This window comes from Taudactylus pleione, unplaced genomic scaffold (genome assembly GCF_031769625.1).
Source record: "Taudactylus pleione unplaced genomic scaffold, aTauple2 ptg000005l, whole genome shotgun sequence".
In the NCBI taxonomy this organism is placed as follows: Eukaryota; Metazoa; Chordata; class Amphibia; order Anura; family Myobatrachidae; genus Taudactylus; species Taudactylus pleione.
The window spans coordinates 18,904,357-18,927,964 of NW_028284408.1; the positions used below are offsets into that span (position 1 = coordinate 18,904,357).

At 46.5% G+C, this 23,608-nt stretch overlaps 1 protein-coding gene across 5 annotated transcripts in view; it reads left to right on the top strand.

Moving 5' to 3' along the window:
• The window catches only part of LRCH1 (leucine rich repeats and calponin homology domain containing 1), a 285,816-nt gene that overhangs the window by 196,686 nt on the left and 65,522 nt on the right, over positions 1 to 23,608 (top strand). For 3 of the 5 annotated variants that reach the window (XM_088478036.1, XM_088478089.1, XM_088477894.1), the window contains exons 10-15: positions 3,861 to 3,928; positions 4,796 to 4,882; positions 11,816 to 11,896; positions 11,984 to 12,020; positions 12,236 to 12,283; positions 13,109 to 13,178. In XM_088478036.1, coding sequence (XP_088334162.1) covers positions 3,861 to 3,928; positions 4,796 to 4,882; positions 11,816 to 11,896; positions 11,984 to 12,020; positions 12,236 to 12,283; positions 13,109 to 13,178 — 391 coding nt within the window. Of the gene's footprint in view, positions 1 to 3,860; positions 3,929 to 4,795; positions 4,883 to 11,815; positions 11,897 to 11,983; positions 12,021 to 12,235; positions 12,284 to 13,108; positions 13,179 to 20,511; positions 20,617 to 23,608 lie in introns of all 5 variants that reach the window. The other 2 variants (XM_088478158.1, XM_088477959.1) reach the window with 2 other exon arrangements.

Genomic DNA, 23,608 nt, shown 5'->3' on the forward strand with positions numbered 1-23,608 from the left:
TCCAAGGAACTGGAAACTGTAGCAACAGGCACTAAATATTGTTGTCTTTCCACATGTTCTCTAAATACATCCTCGTCATCTCCACTTCTCAGAGCTGCCAGTATTCACTCCCACTGCTCTCATACCATAGACTAAGGACCTCATTCAGAGACTCTCGCTAAGGCGCGATCGCTCGCTAGGATCGATTTTCGCTCGTCTGCACATGCGTCTAAGTGGCAGTGCGCAAACTAGCATCTGCGATGTACAATCGAGCGTTCATAGTACACAGACCGGTCACTACTTTGAGTGACAGATTGCGCCGTTTGTGGGTGGTAACAGGGGAAGGTGATTGTGAACGGCGGAGTGGTTGTGCAAACGCAGGCGTGTCTGACTGTCAGTACAGCGTTTAATGGGTGTGCATAATTAGCAAAGTAGCGTCATTGCACACGTGACTTGGTTGTTTTTTAGCCTGAACTGCTCGCAGTGCTTGGGGTAGGTTGGGTCAACCCCAAAAGCTGCGAGCAGCTCCGATGGCCCTCGATGTTCACGATTAATCAGACACTTCCCGGAGATGACGTATGCTGCGAGTGACAGGTGGGAGGTTTTATAGTCCAGCATACGCTAACTGCCGTTGCTCACTAAGACATAGAGAGCGTCCTTACAGCGCAAAGAGCGAGCGCTTGATTTGCATACCTGGCCCCTTTTTGCAAGCAAGCGATCGCATCTTGCGAGAGACTGTGAATGAGGACCTAAGTGCCTGGCTGCTTCATATAAGATTTCCTATGTTACCAGCTGTCTTCACATCTAAAATGGAACCCTACTCCAGTAGCACAACAGTATGCATGTCCAGCCTGAGCTTAAGCTTAGTATTGATTTTTTTTAATTTAATGTAAGCTCAAAACAGGTTTATGTCATAAAATAAATAAAAACTATATGTATAATAGTGCACATTTGTTACACTGCACTCTACAGAGAATATTTAGTCATTCACATCAGTCCCTCCCCAGTGGAGCTTACAATCTATATAGACACACACACATACTAGGGTTTATTTCTTTGACAGACGTAATTTACCCTCCCAAAATGCTTTTTTATTTTTCAAATGTAGAATCAAATTGGAGTGCCCAGAGGAAACTCACGCAAACAGAGAGAGAACATAGAAACCCCACACACATAGGGATCCGGTTGAAATCAAACCTGTGACCACAGTGCTATGAGGCAGGAATGCTAATCTCATTGCACTTCTGTGCTGACTATGGCCCTCATTCAGAGCCGTTCACTATTTGCGGTCGTTCGTTCAAAAACAAGGGGTGGCTATTCAAATGATCCGTTCGCACATTGCAGTCTGTTCACACCTCTAAGTCTGAACGAGCGAGCAAAACATACGCTCGTTTATTTGATAAAAACGCCCCCTGGCCGCTCGCACCGTACGTCATGTCCGCTATTTATTAGATTAATCGAGTACATCGTACAGCGTATGAACTGCTCGCTATTCTTGTGGTTGGTTTTTTCAACCGCTATTTTGCGAGCAGTTCTGAGTTAAAAAAAACCAAGTGACGTGGTCAATGACGCTGCTGTATTAATTATGCACTCCCTTAAAACGCCCGTTTTGACCTTTAAGCACGCCTGCGTTCGAATTCCACTCCCCCGTTTTCAAGCACCTTCCCCTGTTACCACCCACATACGCCTCATTCTGTCACTCAAAATAGCAGGCACTCGCTATATAGTGTACAAACGATTTTCAGCCGCACTGACTGGTTCGCGCATGCGTACTAAAAACCGTACGCATGCGCAGATGTGCGAACATCGCTCGGAACGAGCGTACTGCCGCTAGCGAGCAGCTCTGAATGAGGGCCCATGATTCTTATTAAATTAGTTGATATGTGAATTTGGGTAATCAACACTACATATCTGTACTACATGTTATTTATTTGCATAATAACAGGAGAATTTAAGAACTCCCTAAAGTGTGAGCCCTTAAATCAAATCTTAGTGGTAGTGGCAAAGGTAATAGTAATTAAAAAAAATGTTTAAATACACCATGTGGTTGTTTTTGATTACCTTGTTGTTACACAAGTGTCATAAGTCTCAGGTAAACGTTGATGCTGATAGATTGTTTGACAATGAAGAACCAGGCCTTTGACAGATTGGCACACCTTTTGTGTCTTCCTTCATATGCACTCTTGTATAGAGGCATTTTATGCTCCCAGTGACAAATGAGTATATACAGTATATATGGGCTCATGTCCACAATGCCAGACACTTCTCAGTGCCTCAGATTTAGCCATTGCCAGCCGATAGAAGCAGAATGGGCTCAAATCCCTGACAAATCATTACAATTCCTTTATTTATACCCAAAAGAATTAATCAAAAAAGAAAAAAAAAAGCTTCAGTCCAGACAGCCAAAAGTTTAAAAAAAGTACTACATACCAAATGCATGAGGATCCTAACTTCTAAAAACAAAAATGATTACAGGATTAAGATTTATTCTAGCAAATGCCAGTATACCCAGGTCCATAGCATCCTTATACTGTATATGAATTTTCACTTGTGTATTTTCTTGCATAGTACCAGGAGTATATTGGCTGTTTGTGCTGCTTTATGGCACCAAAATGTGCAATTCTGTACTAGCGTACATCTTCATTGCACACTGGGTCTCATTTAGACACGGTCGCAAGCGCCGATGCGCTCGCAACCGGGTCAATGGTTATCTCTGTGCACACGCAGCAGCCGCACTGCACGTGCGCAAGCCCCGGAGCGAGAAACTCTCGTTCCGGAGCTCTCTACAAAAGGGGCAGCTGTCGATGTTGATCGACAGCTCGCCCCGTATTGTAGGCGGGCCGGGGGGGGTGGTTTACAAAATGGAGGTGTTCCTTAAGGAACGCCTACCGTTTTGTGGGCGGCCACACTGACATCAGCAGTGATGTCAGTGGGGAGCTTCCTGCTCGATCAGTGCAGGAAGCTCCGTGGGGCTTGTGGTTGCTGAGACCCAACCTTAGGGTCTCATCGCAAGCCCCGATGGTTGCGATCGTGTTCACCATAGCGACCATCAACCTGGTCAGTCGCTAAGCTGTGGGTGGTAACCCACAGCTTAGTTAGCGACCAGAAGGCCGCACTAAAAAAAGTAAGCGGCCGCCCTCATTGAGAACAAGCGCTCGCTTCTTGCGACCGCCTCTGAATGAGGGCCTATGGGCGTCATTCAGACCCGGTCGTTAGCGCCGATGCGCTCGGACCGGGTCGATGGCCCCCCACAGAGCATGCGCACGACGGCGCCGGCGCCGTCGTGCGCATGCGTGAGACCCGCTACGACCGACAGCGCCAGTCGTAGCGGGTCTCGAATCCAAAGGGGGCGAGCTGTCGATGTTGATTGACAGCTCGCCCCGTTTGGAAGGCGGGCCGGGGGGGTAGCAGCCCAAACGGGGGCGTTCCCATGGGAACGACTACCGTTTGGGGGCAGCCCCACTGACATCACTAGTGCCTAGGGTCTCGTCGTAAGCACCGATGGTCGCGATGGTCTTGACCATCGCGACCATCACCTTAGGCGGTCGTAAGGCTGTGGGTGTTAACCCACAGCCTTACCACCGCAAAGGAGGACGTCTTGAAAATTCAAGACGTCCTCCCCTCATTCAGACCGACCGCACGCTCTGTGCGACCGGCTCTGAATGAGGTCCTATGTCTTTCTCCACCACTGACTTTCAGCACCACTTCCTTAGACTATCATAGCAGAGACAGAGTAAGATGCCTTTTTTACTAGCTGCCGGGGTTTGTTGTAAGTTCCAGTGTACATATTTTGCCATTTGAAATGTTTGTAGGATTTGTTATGTAAACTCTCATAGGTATTGCTGTAAATATAACCTAATATAGTCACTTTGTCATTACAGGAAAAATCAGCTGAATTTGATGAGCCTTTGCAAATAGAAGAGGACACCCCATGGTCTATACACAGTTGGTGAGTTTATAAAGGAATAGTAAAACCTTCCAACCAACTAGTTGGTTGGTTGGAATGAAAATCCGGTAATGTATGGGAACAAATGACAATCAGCCATTTGCTGCCAAACACCAGAAAATGGATGAAAGCTGTTGTTCAGACAAGTTGTTTAAATCAAAATGGATTTTACCAACTTGCCTGAACGACCTTTTTCGTGTTTTCTGGTGTTTGGGAGCAAAATTGTCATTTTCTCCCATACATTACCGGGTTTTCATTCCAACCAACCAACTAGTTGGATGACTGGAGGGAAGTTGGTCTGGTATATGGCTAGCTTTATGCTGGGCATACACTATACAATTATCTGTCAGATATCTGTCCAATCTGGCTGGTTGGAATGAAAACCTGGTAATATAGGAGCAAATGACAAATGACCATTTGCTCACAAACACTGAATAACAGACAAATTGGGTAAATCAAATTAATTTAACAAATTTGAACAATCATTTTTGCCCGTTTTCCAGTGTTTACGATCATATGGTCCATTATCATTTGTTCCCATACATTACCAGGTTTTCATTCCAACCAGCCAGATTGGACAGATATCTGACAGATAATTGTATAGTGTATGCCCAGCATTAGTAATGACTGTGGGAAGCTCATTGGATGGTTTGGGCAACTTCTCCACTTTATCTCTCTCCAAGGCTTGCTACATCTCCCCTTATACGCGACCAACTGCCAGATACTATAACATGGTAGCAGGGTGGGCAGGTGTGGTACAATATGTTCAGAATGTCGACATGGACAGGAGGTTGACAATGCAAAAGTGTGTATAATGTAATGTCAGCTTTAATTACTGCCTTTTGTTTTGTTTTTATTTTTGCATTGTAGTAAGAAAATGTCAGAAAATCATGACATTAGTACAGGAATGATAGACCAGCTAAGAGAAGCAGTTGATATGTTGCAAGATCCTACAAGGTAAGAAGTAATATGCTGGAGTAATATACAGGAGTATCATTACAACAGTCAAGCGTGGATGATTCACTAATACACTCTACTGATTCAGGTGTGGACAGTATTGTACAGCTGCAAGGAAGTGGCTATGCAATACTGTCCAGCAAATATTGAAATTCTGCAGGAGGCGTCTATAGGAAGCAGATGCCTCCTGACAGCAGTTGTGTGATCGGAGTGTAGCGTGCGTAGACAGCACCAGCCAGTCTGAGTAAGCTTCAGCTGACAGGCTGGCAGCTTGCAATGCCAAGAAATCGGCATCCACCGACACAGATCCTGGCCAGTTTTCCGGGAACGCAGCCCAGGCAGGCCACCGCTTCAGGATCTGCAGGACCCACTCTGCACATGCGCAGACCCCAAACAATCGGATCAGTACGTAAACCACAGGATTTATGTACTAATCTGAATCAGGCCCTAAGCTTGCAGCAGAGAGAACAATGTGATTCGGGTTAGGTATGGGAGTGAACCTCCTTAATTATTAGTGGAAATACTATATTGTTTCAATAGTTGTTATCTGGATTGTCCCTTACTATCTGGATAATCTCCACACATCTTCACAGTCCCTTCGTGTATGTATAGTCTCTTGATACATATACTTGGATGAAGGGAGAAGTCAGAAAGATTACATAAAAAAGCACACACTTACAGCATACCTCCTGTGGCCTGCTGCAGACAGGACAATCCCCGTTTGTGGGGACTGTTTTGATAGTCGGGACTTTTCTGCCAACTTCCAGGACTGTGTGGAGCCATTTGCTCCGTCTGCCAGGACTAGCAATATTGCACACCGCTTTTCCACACATTTTTTTTCAAGAGCGGAATTGGGAGCTGTCTGGGGGATGTGAATTGCCCCCTTTACAGAATACTAGCTGTGGCCTGATTGTACAGCATAAAAAGTTGTGCATAATTAAAACAGCATGCCCAGTTACTCATTACATTCGTAATTGACCTGCTCTTAGTGAAGCCCTGGAAACTGCATGCTGAAACCAGTTTCCTCCACCGCTTCTCCATATCTGTAGTATAGCACAGGAAACAATTTCTAGCTCACCTTTCCAAAATGGCCGCTGAGATGGTTTTGAGTCTGAGGAACAGCATGAACCCTGTTATTGGTCTGTGTGGTCACAGACCCAGAGGCTGGATTCAAAATGTTGGTGCTGTACTACAGTAATGTAGAGGTCCCAGTAAAACTAATTCATTGTGCACTATTTCATTGAAAAAACTATTTCATTCCAGGGAAGGGAAGTTCTGTGAATATATATATAAGGCATTGCTGCTTTAAGTAAATCAACACTGCTTGTTACAAACACAACAAGGCTATTGTAAGGCTATACTTCAGCATAAAGCAGTGTATTTTATAATACAGAATGTTAAGTGTATTTATCTTTCCACCCACAACTTCCTTTTACTGATTTACCAGACATATATGATGATTAATACTTTTGGGATCAGAACAGAGAGCCTAATATATGTAAATTTTTTTGTGGGAGTTCACAGATTAAAAAGATTACTGCTAAAGTATTAACGCCAAGGGTAAAGATCCATCAGATTTTTTTATTTATTATTTTATTTAAAGAGCAATTCAGCATCTACGGTTATTATTATTCCATTGTTAAGGAAATAATATAGAAAATATTGTTGTTTTTTTTGCCATTCCTAACCTCATGTTATTGGCCCTTACCAAATGTAATATATTGTAACAGGATGTAGTTTAAATCCTGGCACCCGGGGTGCCTGCGCTCAGAATAACGGCACTGGAATCCCAACACCAATCATAATTCCAACGCTGGTACCCCGATGATAAGTAGGAGAGGGGTTAGGCACTAGGGGAAGGGTTAGGGTTTGGCACTAGGGGGGAGGGTTAGGCACTAGGGGAAGGGTCAGGGTTAGGCACTAAGGGGGGAGGGTTAGGGTAAGGCACTGGGGGGGAGGGTTAGGGTAAGGCACTGGGAGGGAGGGTTAGGGTAAGGCACTGGGGGGGAGGGTTAGGGTTAGGCACTGGGGGGAGGGTTAGGGTTAGGCACTAGGGGAAGGGTTAGGTTTAGGCACTAGGGGGGAGGGTTAGGCTTAGGCACTGGGGGGGAGGGTTAGGCACTAGGGGAAGGGTTAGGGTTAGGCACTAGGGGGGAGGGTTAGGGTTAGGCACTAGGGGGGAGGGTTAGGGTTAGACACTTGGGGGGAGGGTTAGGCACTAGGGGAAGGGTTTGGGTTAGGCACTAGGGTGGGAGGGTTAGGGTTAGGCACTAGGGGGGAGGGTTATGTTTAGGCACTTGGGGAAGGGTTAGGGTTAGGCACTAGGGGAGAAGGGTTAGGGTTAGGCACTAGGGAGGGAGGGTTATGGTTAGACACTAGGGGGGAGGGTTAGGGTTAAGCACTAGGGGGGAGGGTTATGGTTAGGCACTAGGGGAAGGGATATGGTTAGGCACTAGGGGAAGGGTTAGGGTTAGGCACTAGGGGGGAAGGGTTAGGCACTAGGGGGGGAGGGTTATGGTTAGGCACTAGGGGAAGGGTTATGGTTAGGCACTGGGGGGGAGGGTTAGGGTTAGGCACAAGGGGGGAGGGTTAGGCACTAGGGGAAGGGTTAGGGTTAGGCACTAGGGGGGGATGGTTAGGGTTAGGCACTGGGGGGGAGGGTTAGGGTTAGGCACTAGGGGAAGGGTTAGGAACTAGGGGGGAGGGTTAGGGTTAGGCACTAGGGGGGAGGGTTAGGGTTAGACACTAGGGGGGGAGGTTTAGGCACTAGGGGAAGGGTTTGAGTTAGGCACTAGAGTGGGAGGGTTAGGGTTAGGCACTAGGGGAAGGGTTTGGGTTAGGCACTAGGGTGGGAGGGTTAGGGTTAGGCACTAGGGGGGGAGGGTTATGGTTAGGCACTAGAGGAAGGGTTAGGGTTAGGCACTAGGGGGGAAGGGTTAGGGTTAAGCACTAGGGAGGGAGGGTTATGGTTAGACACTAGGGGAAAGGTTTGGGTTAGGCACTAGCGGGGAGGGTTAGGGTTAGGCACTAGGGGGGAGGGTTATAGTTAGGCACTAGAGGAAGGGTTATGGTTAGGCACTAGGGGAAGGGTTAGGGTTCAGCACTAGGGGGGAAGGGTGAGGGTTAGGCACTAGGGAGGGAGGTTTATGGTTAGGTACTAGGGGAAGGGTTTGGGTTAGGCACTATGGGGGAGGGTTAGGGTTAGGCACTAGGGGGGAGGGTTATGGTTAGGCACTAGGGGAAGGGTTATGGTTAGGCACTGGGGGGAAGGTAAAGGGTTAGGCACAAGGGGGGGAGGGTTAGGGTTAGGCACTAGGGGGGGAGGGTTATGGTTAGGCACTAGGGGGGAGGGTTAGGGTTAGGCACTAGGGGAAGGGTTTGGGTTAGGCACCCTGGGAAGGGTTAGGCACTAGGGGGGATGGTTAGGGTTAGGCACTAGGGGGGGAGGGTTAGGGTTACGCACAAGGGGAAGGGTTTGGGTTAGGCACTAGGGGAAGGGTTAGGTATTGGGGGGAGGGTTAGGGTTAGGCACTAGGGGAAGGTTTATGGTTAGGCACTGGGGGAAGGTAAAGGGTTAGGCACAAGGGGGGGAGGGTTAGGGTTAGGCACTAGGGGGGAGGGTTATGGTTAGGCACTAGGGGGGGAGGGTTAGGGTTAGGCACTAGGGGAAGGGTTTGGGTTAGGCACTAGGAGAAGGGTTAGGGTTAGGCACTAGGGGGGATGGTTAGGGTTAGGCACTAGGGGAAGGGTTAGGTATTGGGGGGGAGGGGGAGGGTTAGGCACTAGGGGGGGAGGGTTATGGTTACGCACTAGGGGAAGGGTTTGGGTTAGGCACTAGGAGAAGGGTTAGGGTTAGGCACTAGGGGGGATGGTTAGGGTTAGGCACTAGGGGAAGGGTTAGGTATTGGGGGGAGGGAGAGGGTTAGGCACTAGGGGGGGAGGGTTATGGTTAGGCACTAGGGGAAGGGTTTGGGTTAGGAACTAGGGGAAGGGTTTGGGTTAGGCACTAGGTGGGGAGGTTAATGGTTAGGCACTGGGGGGAGGGTTAGGGTTAGGCACAAGGGGGGAGGGTTATGGTTAGGCACTAGGGCAAGGGTTAGGGTTAGGCACTAGGGGAAGGGTTAGGCACTAGGGGGAGAGGGTTAGGGTTATGCACTAGGGGGCGAGGGTTAGGGTTAGGCACTAGGGGAAGGGTTTTGGTTAGGCACTAGGGTGGGAGGGTTAGTGTTAGGCTCTAGGGGGGGAGGATAGGCTGTGGGGGGGAGGTTAGGTTTAGGGTGCGGGAAAGGAGGGGTAGGGTTAGGATACTTACCGACAGGTGTCAGTATCCTAGCCCTGTCGGGATGCCAATTTTGGGATTCTGACCACCGGCATCCCGAGTGCCAGCATCCCGTACCCAACCGATTGTAACTATACATTAGGGGCACATTTGTTTTATTATCGGTGATAAATGTCAAATGGCAATTTACAAATTGCCTAATTTTATCACAAGGAAGATGCCTTACTAAAACATAATTACTTCATAATAACTCACAAGTATTTTAAATGCTCATTCAGCCACTGTTGTACTCTATAATGAACACGATTCACATAAGGTCGCATACTGCTCTCTAATTTTCAGGCTGTGACAGTGTAATCAGACATTCCATTATTTGTTCCTATGTTTGCTCTGTGTCTAATCTTATGTAAGTCTAAAGGGCTGATGCAGAGGTGAATGTACCCCTATCTTGCGTGTTTTCGCATTGTGCATGTTCTGGAAATAAGCATATGCATGTACAAGTGATACAGAGTCATGTGCTTCTCCTACTCCTTGTAAACATCTCACACTCCTGCATCTTTGCTTTTTCCCACACTACTCCCCACCTGTGGAACTCCCTACCCTGCCTGACCAGAATCTCCCCAACCATCACTCTGTCATGTGGTCTCTAAGTACCCAACTCTTCACTATAGCCTGCCTTTAATCCACCCAATGCATCTCCTACCACTTGTCCCTCTAACTTCTCCCTTCTTCCTCTGCCCACTCAATTTAGACTGTAAGCTATCTCGAGCAGGGCCCTCTGAACCTTATGTCCATCTGTCCTCCCTCTTCTCTACCCAGTTTTCACACTATCCATCCTTTGTGTTTATCTCTAAGTGTAAGCTTGTTACCTGATTTACATGGTTTGCACATTGTGGAGCTGATTCTGAGTCACACGTAAACGCGCATGCAGCAGCATCTATTGTTGGTCACCAGTCTGCAAATGACGCTACAAACTCCTTCCCCTGTGTACATCTGTGCGGCTGAATGTGTAAGGACTGAGACGCCCACTTTTGGCAACCGCACACGCTGTAATACTGAACAGTGGGCCTGATTCAGAGCCGGACGCTCTGACCAGAGCGCTCGCTCTGAATCAGGGCCCTCCTACCTGAAAATGGAGCGGCCTCTTGGACGCTCGCATAGCTGTGGGTTACCACCCACAGCTTATGCGAGCGTCCATGATGATGGTTGCGATGGTCAAGACCATCGCGACCATCGGGCTTGCGACGAGACCCTGCGGTAGGGTCTCGCTGCCGCAAGCCCTGGAGTGATTTTGACTCTGTCAGAGCCAAAATCACTCCCACTGACATCACTAGTGATGTCAGTGGGGCCGGACCCAGACGGTAGGCGTTCCCATGGGAACGCCTCTGTCTGGCAACCGCGCCTCCGGCACGCCCACCGAAGGGGGCGTGCTGTCAGTCACCATCGACAGCACGCCCCCTTTAGTGCGAGACCCATAACGACGGCTTGGCCGTCGTTATTCGGGTCTCACGCATGCGCACGACAGAGCTCCCTCCGTCGTGCGCATGCGCATTTGGGTACCATCGACCCGCTTGCGAGCGTCGTGCACTCGCGAGCGGGTCTGAATGAGACCCTGTATCAGTAGTACCATTGAAACTTGCTCCAGCCCTATGGCAGATGTAGTTTCTCCATCTGACCTTGTCCTCTTATGCCTGTGGCTGTGCTTCTGTGAATGCAGCCACCTGCAATGACACACACATAACATGCCCACTGAACTGACAATTTTTGTCTGCACTAATAGCCACCTCCCAGGATCCCGCGTGCAGCCCTGGAGTCGGCAGCCACCGTAGCAAGGACAGTGCTGTCCCTGCTGTGGGGATAGGGTATCGCCAGGCAGCAGCTGTCAGTAGCAAAAGCTGCAGCTGGCGGACCGGTCAGGCGAACTGACCATTCATACATAGCCCTGTTGATCAGCGCTGCTATCTTGTAGATATCAGCGCCGATAATGGCAGGGGCGCATTTACCGCCCAAACCCATACATGGGGGAGAAGCGGTATCAGTGCACATAACGTATGCTGATGCCTCTTTGACAGTTAATACATCTACCCCTCTGTGTAACGCATGCGGCTTCGGGGTATTCAGACATTTTCGCGCAGTTGCTAAAAATTCTTCACTACAGTACGTAAATATCGGCATTGCGTGCGGCTCAAAATCAGGCCCTGTCTGATTTGTATGATTATACTTTTTCTGATTATCTACACGCATCCTGTCCCGATGCACAAGTGTTGTGATGACGCTCTTTTGTTTTATTTATTTTATACTGTATAATTGTTTCCTTGCCTGTCTGGCACTGCAGAATTGTGACGCCTTATAAATAAACTTTGAGGATGATGATTTCAATCAGAACTAAATTTCTGACTGACGAAATGTAACCAGGCTGTAATGGGGTGTTCTCACTTATGCAAAGTTCAGTGATGGTCGACAGAACTGCGGACTACGCGGAGCTGGATAACTATGTGTAACTGTCTTTCCTAGTGCATCCAAGTGTAGGCTTATGCATGTGTGCACTGATGATAAGGAAGGGTATCAACCCGAGTGTATGAATAAGGGAGAGACACGCTGCAAGATGCAGAAAACTCTGCATATGGCCAAATATTTGTGTTTCTATCTTCCAGACTAAGTATGGAAATTGAAGACGGCACAGAAGAGTACAGCTTACAGACTACCTCGTCTGATCTGAACAAGTCTACAGTAAAGTGTGTTTATCTACCATAGTAAAATATATCTAATGCTCATTTGAACCAGATCCCCAGCAGATTTACTCCCTTTTATTTATCTTACAGTGGACAAGTTGAGTTACAGATGTCTCCAATATTGCAGGTAATAAAGTTTCCATAAAGTATACATTGTATGCTTTTATGACCTAACATTGTTGTATATGTAGGAGCCTATAAAATGTAAAAGCAATAAACGTATTGCAGGCCGCAGGTCTTGTCATTTGATCTTTATTCTTTAGCAGACAATGGACATCTGTTCAGCTAACTCCTGCTCCTACAGTAACTCACTAATACTGTGACTTTGCTTTCAATGTGCAGAATGACATGGTGGCGGAGACTGAGGCATGTTATATCTCCCAGGAAGAGGTGGGAACACTTTCATGTATTTACTAGTGTGATGACAAAGTACAGTGTTTGATTGGCTATTATTTGGAGTCACCTATAATGATGTCATACAACTAAGTTACTGTAAATGTTATCCAGCTGTACTTAAAGTAAATGCAGGAAGCTGCTAAAGATTTATCCATATATATTTGAGACTAACATATAGGGCAGGGTCTACAGGTTGATAGGTGCTAGCTGTATTCTAATTACAGAGCTAATAATTTAACGACCTCCATTCTTTGCATGTAATATATTTTCTACAATACATGTAAAAGACATCCAAAAATATTTCCTCCATTTGTATTGTATGAGTGAGGAGAGATTTTGGAGATGATCTGCTGATTTTACTGAATACTGTACATTGATTTATCTGTCTAGTTTTATTCTATGGCTTTTAACCACCAATTGGTGTCATAAAGCGAAGTTGTTTATTTTCATTATCCTGGGATACAACACAAAGATTCTGTCTTGGTACAGCTGTACCCAAAGCAGGGTAATATAATTAAACAATTCAGCTTCATGATATAAGAACATAACTGAAAAACACAGAGGGAAGCAAGAAAGACAAAGCAATATATTTAATAATACTCGCAGGTGGGTGTAATAAAGCAATAAACTAATGTCATCTGAAGGTGGAAATACTCCAAGTTCATATGCTGAGTGTGAATTGTTACTCATTGGCAGCAGGGTCACTATAGTACTGATTAAACCCCTAGCATCTTCATTTGATTTTATCTTATCTTATGTGATATACTGTACAAATAGAATTCCACTGAAATAATAATTTGTATTTCTGTTGACCTCCAGCCTGAAGACAGCAGCCCTACCATGTCTACCGTACACAGCACAGCGGCCTTTGGCCTGAAACCTCGATCTGGTAGGTTTCATTAAAAGTACATGTACATATAGAAAGAAAGGAGTTTGCATAGAAAGATATTTACTTTCTAGATTTATTTTCATCATTCTAAACAGACAACCAGAATACTATGAGGTGTTCTACTATAACTCTTATAACGGTTTTCTTTAAGGTCTTGCAGAACCCACACAGAGACATTTACTCAAACTGATCAAAACTACCATTTGGCTCCAATATTGGGGCCCCACACTTACATTTTAATACTGCATAATGAAAAAGGTCATAAAGCAAACCTATAAAGTGTATAATGCGGTGCTGTATTCCATGTTCCCTGTGTACATTTCTTCTGGCACTTGGATTTATTTCCCGATGAAGCAAGACACCACCTGACAGACCTTAAAATCCACCCCATGATTCATTTTAGGTCCTAAACAGGTTTATTCCATTACAGGAAACTATCCCCTCTTATCCTGTTAGTCTGAGAGCATCAGGAGCCTTAATTACAGGAAAATCAGCACTGTGGGCTGACAGTTTTGGGTGGGATAAAAAGGGACCATCATGGCAAATCAAGACACAATGGAACCCCACACTTGCATACACGTCAGCAGTGGTGATGTGGTCTTCTACCGAGCAAGCGTTCCATGACCGTCTCACTGTGACTTCAAAGAGGGGTTTGCATGGATGCAGAGAAGATGGCTGACTAGGTTCACTTAGCTTTGTGCTTCTCTAAATAACCCACTCATTGAGGGCATAAAGATGACCGGTTCTCTTTTAGAGGGGGCATTATACCTACTTTCTTCTTGCCTTTGGCAGGGTGAGAGGATGATATTTAAATCACTAAACCAAAAGTCCCTTATGGGTGCTATGGAATTTAGATTTTCATTAGAAAACACATTCATCCTTAGTGTATAAATTAGGGGTGTGCACCGGCCACTTTTCGTGTTTTGTGTTTTGGTCTTGTATCTGGATCTTTCTTCGTGTTTTGGATCTGGATTGGTTTTGCCAAAACCACCCTTCCGTGTTTTGGGTTCTGGGTTTTGTGTTTTGGATCTGTATTTTTTTTTTTAAAAGAATAAAAACAGCTAAAATCACAGAATGTGTTGGTTTTTCTGCTCCTATGCTATTATTAACCTCAATAACCTTAATTTCCACTCATTTCCAGTCTATTCTGAACACCTCACACCTCACAATAGTGTTTTTATGTCCAAAAGGCTATGCTAAGCGACACGAGTGGGCGGCACAAACACGTGGCCCATCTAGGAGTGGCACTGCAGTGGCAGACAGGATGGCAGTTTGAAAAACTAGGCCCCAAACAGTACATAATGCAAAGAAAAAAAAGAGGTGCAAGATGGAATTGTCATTGGGCCCTCCCACCCACCCTTATGTTGTATAAACTGGACATGCACACTTTAACAAACCAATCATTTCAGCGCCAGGGTCTGCCACACGACTGTGGCTGAAATGATTGGTTCGTTTGGGCCCCCACAAAACAAGCTGGCAATGAATCTGTCGCTGCACAAACTGGCTCTACGGAGGCAAGATGTCATCCTCATCCTCCTCAACCACCGATTCCTCACCCTCTTCAGTGTTGTGTACATCCTCATCCTCACAGAGTATTAACTCGTCCCCAATGGAATCCACCACCACAGGTCCCTCTGTACGTTCTGGAGGCTGGTCTCCTGGAAGAGTTGGTAATTCATTTTCATGAACATCATCTTCTCCACATTTTGTGGAAGCAGCCTCCTACGCCTTTCGCTGACAAGGTTCCCGGCTGCACTAAACACTCTTTCGGAGTACACACTGGAGGGGGGGCAACTCAGGTAAAATAGAGCCAGTTTGTACAGGGGCCTCCAAATTGCCTCTTTTTCCTGCCAGTACAGGTACGGACTGTCTGACATGCCTACTTGGATGCTGTCACCGATGTAATCCTCCACCATTCTGTCAATGGTGACAGTATCATATGCAGTGACAGTAGACATGTCAGAAATTGTTGCCAGGTCCTTCAGTCCGGACCAGATGTCCAAACTTGGTCCTGCCTGCCCTGCATCACCGCCAGCGGGTTGCTTTGGATACCTAAGTTTTTTCCTGGCAGCCCCAGTTGCGGGAGAAAATGAAGAAGGAGCTGTTGATGTGTCACGTTCCGCTTCAGCTGACAGTGTGTTCACCAGCAGGTCTTTGCACCTCTGCAGGCTTGTGTCAGCCAGAAAGAGAGACACCGCATAAGCTTTAAACCTAGGATCGAGCACAATGGCCAAAATTTAGTGGTCTGATTTCAACAGATTGACCACCCTGGAATCCTGGCAAAGCGAATGAAGGGCTTCATCCACAAGTCCCACATGCCGAGCGGAATAGCTCCGTCTTAGCTCCTCCTTCACTTTCTCCAGCTGCTTCTGCAAAAGCCTGATGAGGGGAATGACCTGACTCAAGCTTGCAGTGTCTGAACTGACTTCACGTGTGGCAAGTTCGAAGGGTTGGAGAACCTTGCACAACACGGAAATCATTATCCACTGCGCTTGAGTCAGGTGCATACCCCCTCCTTTGCCTATGTCATAGGTGGATGTATAGGCTTGAATGGCCTTTTGCTGCTCCTCCATCCTCTGAAGCATATAGAGGGTTGAGTTCCACCGCGTCACAACCTCTTGCTTCAGGTGATGGCGGGGCAGGTTCAAGAGTGTTTGCTGGCGCTCCAGTCTTCAGCACGCAGTCGCTGAATGGCGAAAGTGGCCAGAAATTTTTCGGGCCACCCAAAGCGTCTCCTGCACGCCCCTGTCGCTTTTCAGAAAATTCTGCACCACCAAGTTTATTGTGTGAGCAAAACATGGGACGTGCTGGAATTTGCCCAGATGTAATGCCCGCACAATATTGGTGGCGTTGTCAGATATCACAAATCCCCAGGAGAGTCTATGTGGGGTAAGCCACTGGGCGATGATTTCCCTCAGTTTCTCTAAGAGGTTGTCGGCGGTGTGCCTCTTACTGAAGCCGGTGATACACAGCGTAGCCTGCCTTGGAACGAGCTGGCGTTTCTGAGATGCTGCTACTGGTGACGCTGCTTTTGTTGCTGCGTAAGGTGATACATCTACCCAGTGGGCTGTCACAGTCATATAGTCATTAGTCTGCCCTGTTCCACTTGTCCACATGTCCGTGGTTAAGTGGGCATTGGGTAAAACCGCATTTTTCAGGACACTGAGGACACTTTTTCTGACGTTTCTGTACAGTCTCGGTATCGCCTGCCTAGTGAAGTGGAATCTAGACGGGATTTGGAACCGGGGACATACTACCTCCATCAATTGTCTAAATCCCACTGCACTAATGGTGGATACCGGACGCACGTCTAACACCAACATAGCAGTCAAGGCCTCAGTTATACGTTTTGCTTCAGGATGACTGCTGTCGTATTTCATCCTCCTCGCTAAGGACTGTTGGAGGGTCAATTGTTTAGTAAAAGTAGTGGTGTTCCTACTTCCTCTCTGGGATGATAAACGACTCCCAGCAGCAGCAACGGCAGCAGTAGGCGTAGCAATGCAGGATCCTCCAGAGGAATCCCGGATAGGAGAGTCAGTCATGCCAGAGACATGGCCTGCAGGACTACTTCCGATCCTGACTAAGGAGGAAATTGACGAGGAGGGATTTGACGGTGTGGTTTGCAGGCGCTTGGATACAACAGGACAACGGGATTTAGGTGTCCCTGGACTGCTTACGGTCTTAGCCAAAGTTTCTGAACTTGACAGTAACTTTTTATGAACGCGCTGCAGGTGCCGCATAAAGGAGGATGTTCCTAGGTGGTTAACGTCCCTACCCCTACTTATTTCACCTTTACATATGGTACATATGGCAAGACAGTTGTTGTCCGGATTTGGATAGAAATATTGCCAGACCAAAGAGGTGGAATGTTTGGTCTTCTGCCCAGGCATGACCGTGATGGGCTTTTTCATCCCACGGACAACAACTGTCTCCCCCGGAGCCTGATTTAAACAAACCACATCACCATCAGAATCCTCCTCGCCAACTTCCTCCTCAGCGCCAGCTACACCAGTATCCTCATCCTGTTGTACTTCAACGTGACATCTTCAATTTGCATATCAGCAAGTGGACTGTGGGTGCTCCTTTCAGCACTTGCAGGGGGCGTGCAAATGGTGGAAAGAGCCACCTCTTCCCGTCCAGTGCTGGGAAGGTCAGGCATCGCAACCGCCACCACAGTTGGACTCTCCTTGGGGATTTGTGATCTCTACTTAGAACGCACAGTTCTTCGCTGTGCTTTTGCCAGCTTAACTCGTTTGATTTTTTTAGCGGGAGGAGGGCTTCCATCGTCATGTGAAGCTGAGCCACTAGTCATGAACATAGGGAAAGACCTTAGCCGTTCCTTGCCACTCCGTGTCATAAATGGCATTTTGGCAAGTTTACGTTTCTCTTCAGATGATTTAAATGTTTTTTTTAAGGTCATTTTCCTGAACTTTGTCATTTGGGATTGTATGTGCCCTCTACTATGACATTGGGCATCGGCCTTGGCAGACGACGTTGATGGCATGTTATCGTCTATGTCATGACTAGTGGCAGCAGCTTCAGCACTAGGAGGAAGTGGTTCTCGATCTTTCCCTATTTTAATTTTAATCGGAGAAAGTTTGGTCCTCCATTTATGTTATATTGATTGGATATATACGTGCGGCTAAGGCGCACACAAACACAGAAAATATTTTTTTATTTTTGCTGGAGAGTAGTGCACTTTGTGGGTTACACCACCCTTTAAGAAATGAGCCAGCCGGCTCTTTACTTATGGGACACAGGCGCACGCTTGGCGCTGCTCCTTTGTTGATGCACGTGCAGCCACAGTGCACACAATTCACAAACACAGAAAATATTTTTTTATTTGGTTTGGAGTGCACTTTGGAGGTTACAGCACCCTTTAACGGTCAAGCCAGACGGCCCTTTACTTATGACACAGGCGCACGCTTGGCACTACTTTGTTGATGCACGTGCGGCTACAGTGCACACAATTCAGAAACACAGAAAATATATTTTTTTTTTTTGGAGTGTACTTTGGGGGTTACAGTACCCTTTAACGGACAAGCCAGCCGGCCCTTTACTAATGGGACACAGGCGCACGCTTGGCGCTGCTCCTTTGTTGATGCACGTGCAGCCACAGTGCACACAATTCACAAACACAGAAAATATTTTTTTGTTTGTTTGGAGTGTACTTTGGGGGTTACAGCACCCTTTAACGGACAAGCCAGCCGGCCCTTTACTAATGGGACACAGGCGCACGCTTGGCGCTGCTCCTTTGTTGATGCACGTGCAGCCACAGTGCACATAATTCACAAACACAGAAAATATTTTTTACTTTGTTTGGAGTGCATTTTGGGGGTTACAGCACCCTTTAACGGTCAAGCCAGACAGCCCTTTACTTAAGACACAGGCGCTCGCTTGGCACTACTTTGTTGATGCACGTGCGGCTACTGTGCACACAATTCACAAACACAGAAAAAATATTTATTTTTTTTGCACATGGGGGGAGCACCCCTGATGGACAGAGCACCCCCTGGACAACACTACAGCACCCCTTTAGGACTGGGACACTGCACAGGACTTTGGAGTGGACACAGCCCCTATGGACAACTGACTGCACAACACAGTCCAGCCAGCCCCTATGGACTTTGGAGGAGTGGACACAGCCCCTATGGACAACAGCAGCACAGCACAACACTACACTGCACTACACTACACAGCCCAGCCAGCCCTAGCTCCCACCCTCCCTCTTCACTGTCCACAGCCGAGTGAGAAAATGGCGCCGACGCGGGTACCTTATATAGAATCCAAAACCCGCGAGACCCGGAAGGCGGGATGATGACGTTTTGCCTCGATTTCAGATCCGAGTCAGGCGGGAAAAGTCGAGCCTGACTCGGATCGGCCTCGGATCGAGGGGGCTCGGGGGGGTTCGTATTTCAGAAATCCAAACCCGCTCACCCCTAGTATAAATACACATAGCAAGCCTTCAACCCCATTTGTTGTGCTATGCAACAGCCACTGATTCATTTGTAATATATGGCAATCCCTGTACACCAAGCTTAGTGTATCATTTGTTAAAGTCATAATGGCAGCACTGAGTTTGGATGGGAAAAGTCCAGGCCAGAGCCCTGTGCTACAAACTCTCCATTGTAATCTGTCATTGTATTCGGGGAGCTGAAGTCTGTACTAAGCTGGTGTTCAAGCATGTTATACATTAAGGGGGAGATGTACATAGCCTTGAAAAGTGATAAAGTACCAACAAATCAACTCCTAACTGTCATGTTACAGGCCGAGTTTGAAAAATGACAGTCAGGTTGGTACTTTATCACTTTCCACTTTCCAAGGCTTAGTACATCTAAATACCTTAAATCAAAACAATGTAAGTTGCACCAAAGTTACACTGATTAATACATGAGTAAAGTGGACCCATCACCTGAACAAGTATTAAGAATACCGCCACTCAGATGACTATAAACTGCTGATATTATTGTGCTATGAAGCATGAAGTGAATACATTGTCATCACATGACAACCGGTGAATTCATCAGTGACCTGCGATATTCTGGATCAACTCTGTCTATGCTAGCCACTGTTTTACCTTCGCTCCTAGAAGCAAATACTTCTACCATAATGTGTTTATATTACTGCTAGTTCTGCAGGGATGCTGCTATTTCTGCAGGGATGCAGGGCTACTGCTATATCAACAGGGCTACTGCTATATCTTCACGGATGCAGGGCTACTGCTATATTTGCTGGGATACTGCTATATCTGCTGGGATACTACTATATCTGCTGAGATGCAGGGCTACTGCTATATCTGCTGGGATGCAGGGCTACTGCTATATCTGCTGGGATGCAGGGCTACTGCTTTATAAGCAGGCATGCAGGGCTACTGTTATATCTTTTGGGTGTAGGGCTAATGCTATATTTGCTGGGATGCAAAACATTGCTTATGTACTGTCATCAATAGTTCCTAAAATATGTAATCTACCAGCGACTGTAACTTTGTTTTCACCTTGCATATTTGCTTAAAACTGCCCAAACTGTTATTTACTGTACTTGATCTGTCTGATCAATCCAACCAATCATTTGGATTAATGAGTTTTCTTTTTGTGTACAACATTGTGGCAGCATATCTAAGATGTGTTACAATTCAAAGTTGTTAAGTGGAAACTTGTAATGCTCTATGTTTGCATATTCATTCAGTTAATTTATTTATTCATTCAGATTTTTGCTTTGCAAGGTGACAATTTTATTTTCTTCAATGTTTTTCTAACATACTGTTGCTGTACATGTGATTTATTCTGGTCCTCTTTTGCTTTATACGGACCTCCTCTGACACCCCCTCCTACAGACCCGTCCCTCACTCTTCCTCCTATCTCCTTCAACAAACTTACACAGGCACAAAATATGGACACTTATAACTTGGACATGTCATCAGAAGGAGACATTGACAATGGTAGGTAGTGTAACTGTGCATTGTTACCTGGAACGTCAAGCTGCATGTTCAAAGGAAGGAATGTGTCCTTAGTCACCGTGTCCATGAAACACATCCGTAGCTCTCATCTTATGGTTTTGTTATTCATATCACATGCACTATTTATATTGTATATGTTGTACTGTATTTATTGTATGTTCTACTACTGCAGCGGTTCTCTAGTCACCTGCAATACAGCACACGGGCAGTTTCCTGGTATCCTAGTATGCAGCTAATTATGTAATATGTATAATGATATATATCCCAGAGTAAGGAGCTTTACTGCCTTGTATGCTTTTTATGACTCCGTATGCTGAGTTGTACACATCTATGTGACCACACCACTTTCAGTAGTTACATCATTGCTCACTTGCACCAGCCCTATCCTTAGTGTAGGAGATTTGTATGGAAATAGATGGATATCTGCATAGTTGCAATTCCATCGACGCTCCCTCACTGAACTTAGCCTACATGCAAATTCCCTGTTGATACACATCAGCTGCCTGTAGATGTGTGCGCTTAGCTATGGAGCATGTGCATTACTAAAATACACATGATCCGTCCACAAAATGAATTTGCACGCAACTCTGCATCAGCCCCAGAACAAGTACATTAAGGGCGTTTTTGCTTAATTGTGAACAGAGGCAGACTCACTGAGAGATGTGTAATTGTGAACAGAGGCAGACTCAGAGATGTGTAATTTGAACAGAGGCAGACTCGCTCAGAGATGTGTAATTGTGAACAGAGGCAGACTCGCTCAGAGATGTATAATTGTGAACAGAGGCAGACTCACTGAGAGATGTGTAATTGTGAACAGAGGCAGACTCAGAGATGTGTAATTGTGAACAGAGGCAGACTCGCTCAGAGATGTGTAATTGTGAACAGAGGCAAACTCACTCAGAGATGTGTAATTGTGAACAGAGGCAGACTCAGGGGCCTATTCATTAAACTTAAAAATTCTCTGGAGATAATTAGCTTTAGAACTCTCATGGAGTTCTAGCTAATTATAGGGGGAATTCATCATTCCACCTCTCCATAAGTATCTATTCCGAAAAGCTGTCATTTTTGCGATGACAGCTTTTCGGGAAATAGATACTTTTCCCTGCCTACTCTACCTTATCGCATCTGGAAACAGTGCTGCACATGCGCTGTTACATCTGTAAAACCAGCGCATGCGCAGCACTGCCTACAGATGCGTTAAGTTTGTGTACCCCCCCTCCCCCCTCCGCTCACCACCCCCCCCGAATTACCTGTACGCGCAGCAGCCTCCGGCTCCGTCCTGCTGGTCTGTCATGTGATTTCCCAGCAGACCACATGACAGATTAGAAAAAACACAAAAACTTTTTTTTTCTTTGTCTAAACTTTCTTGTGCTCTGCTAGGGGGTACACATGTCCGACCAGCCTCCGGAGCCTGAGGACGGAGCAGAGCGCCGGAGGGACTCGTCGGGGGACCTGCACACGCGGATACAGGTAAGTTTCACCTGCTATTCGCCACCTCGCAGTGGCGAATAGTAACTGCATCAAATTCCGCAAATTGATAATTTTCGGAATTTGATGAATACCACAATTTCCACATCACCATACCAATGTATGGGGAGTGTGGAAATGAACGCAGGGGAACTTAGCAAGGAGATATCTGTGATATCTCCTGTGCAAAGTGGCTACATGAATACCAAAATAACGTTATTTAAGGAAAATGTCCTTAAAAACGTTATTTTAGTGTTGATGAATAGGCCCCTCACTCAGAAACGTGTAATTGTAAACAGAGGTAGACCTACCGAGATGTGTAATTGTGAACATAGGGCCTGATTCACTACCGATCACAACTGCGAATGCAATAGCGATTACGCAAGCAGTTCAACTGCGATAGTATGCTAATCCATTGCAATTGCAATGCCGCCGCTACACTACATAAGGACGCCCACTTTACCTTACACACATCTGTAATCTTTAGTAGGACTGTGAAACCATCGGTAAAATAGAGTACCATTCCAGCCTCACGCACACCTACACAAGCCCTGACCTTACTCAGAAATTGCTAACTTCCACGCACGCTATCAGGCTTCAGGCTGCGTAGGCCATCGCAGTGGATAATTTATACACGCCCATGCAACGGCGTTCAAACGTCCTGACACGCCTGCATTCATCTGTCCACTCCTCCATCACCACCCACAAACGTCACTTGCTTTCAATCACTCTACGATGGGTCTACGATCGCAGTGACTGGCTTGCGCATGCACAGTACGCAGCAATCGGCCCATTGCGTACGTATTACCAACTGTGTTCCTTTCTGAACAAGGCCCAGAGGCAGACTCCCTCATAGACGCATAATTGTGATGTGTAATTGTGAACAAAAGTCTCCCTCAGAGATGTGTAATTGTGAACAGAGGCAAACTCACTCAGATGTGTAATTGTGAACAGAGGCAAACTTACTCAGATGTGTAATTGTGAACAGAGGCAGACTCACTCAGATGTGTAATTGTGAACAGAGGCAGACTCACTCAGATGTGTAATTGTGAACAGAGGCAGACTCCCTCAGAGATGTGTAATTGTGAACAGAGGCAGACTCACTCAGAGATGTGTAATTGTGAACAAAAGTCTCCCTCAGAGATGTGTAATTGTGAACAGAGGCAGACTCACTCAGACATGTGTAATTGTGAACAAAAGTCTCCCTCAGAGACGTGGAATTGTGACCAGAGGCAGACCCACTCAGACATGTGTAATTGTGAACAGAAGCAGAATCACTCATAGATGCACATTTGCGTATCACTTGTAGGTGCCTGTGGACTAGTACAGTGGCCAGCACTAGCTACAGATGTGTCCTCTTGCATCTTTGCTGCGTACACAGCAAATTGCGCCACGCAGTGCGCCCGCGAGCAGATACGCGACTCTATAGGATTGCATGGTGTGATCGCAGTGCGTACCGTAGAGTATGCTGCTGCGGGTAATTGTATGGCGAGATGCATGCGCACGT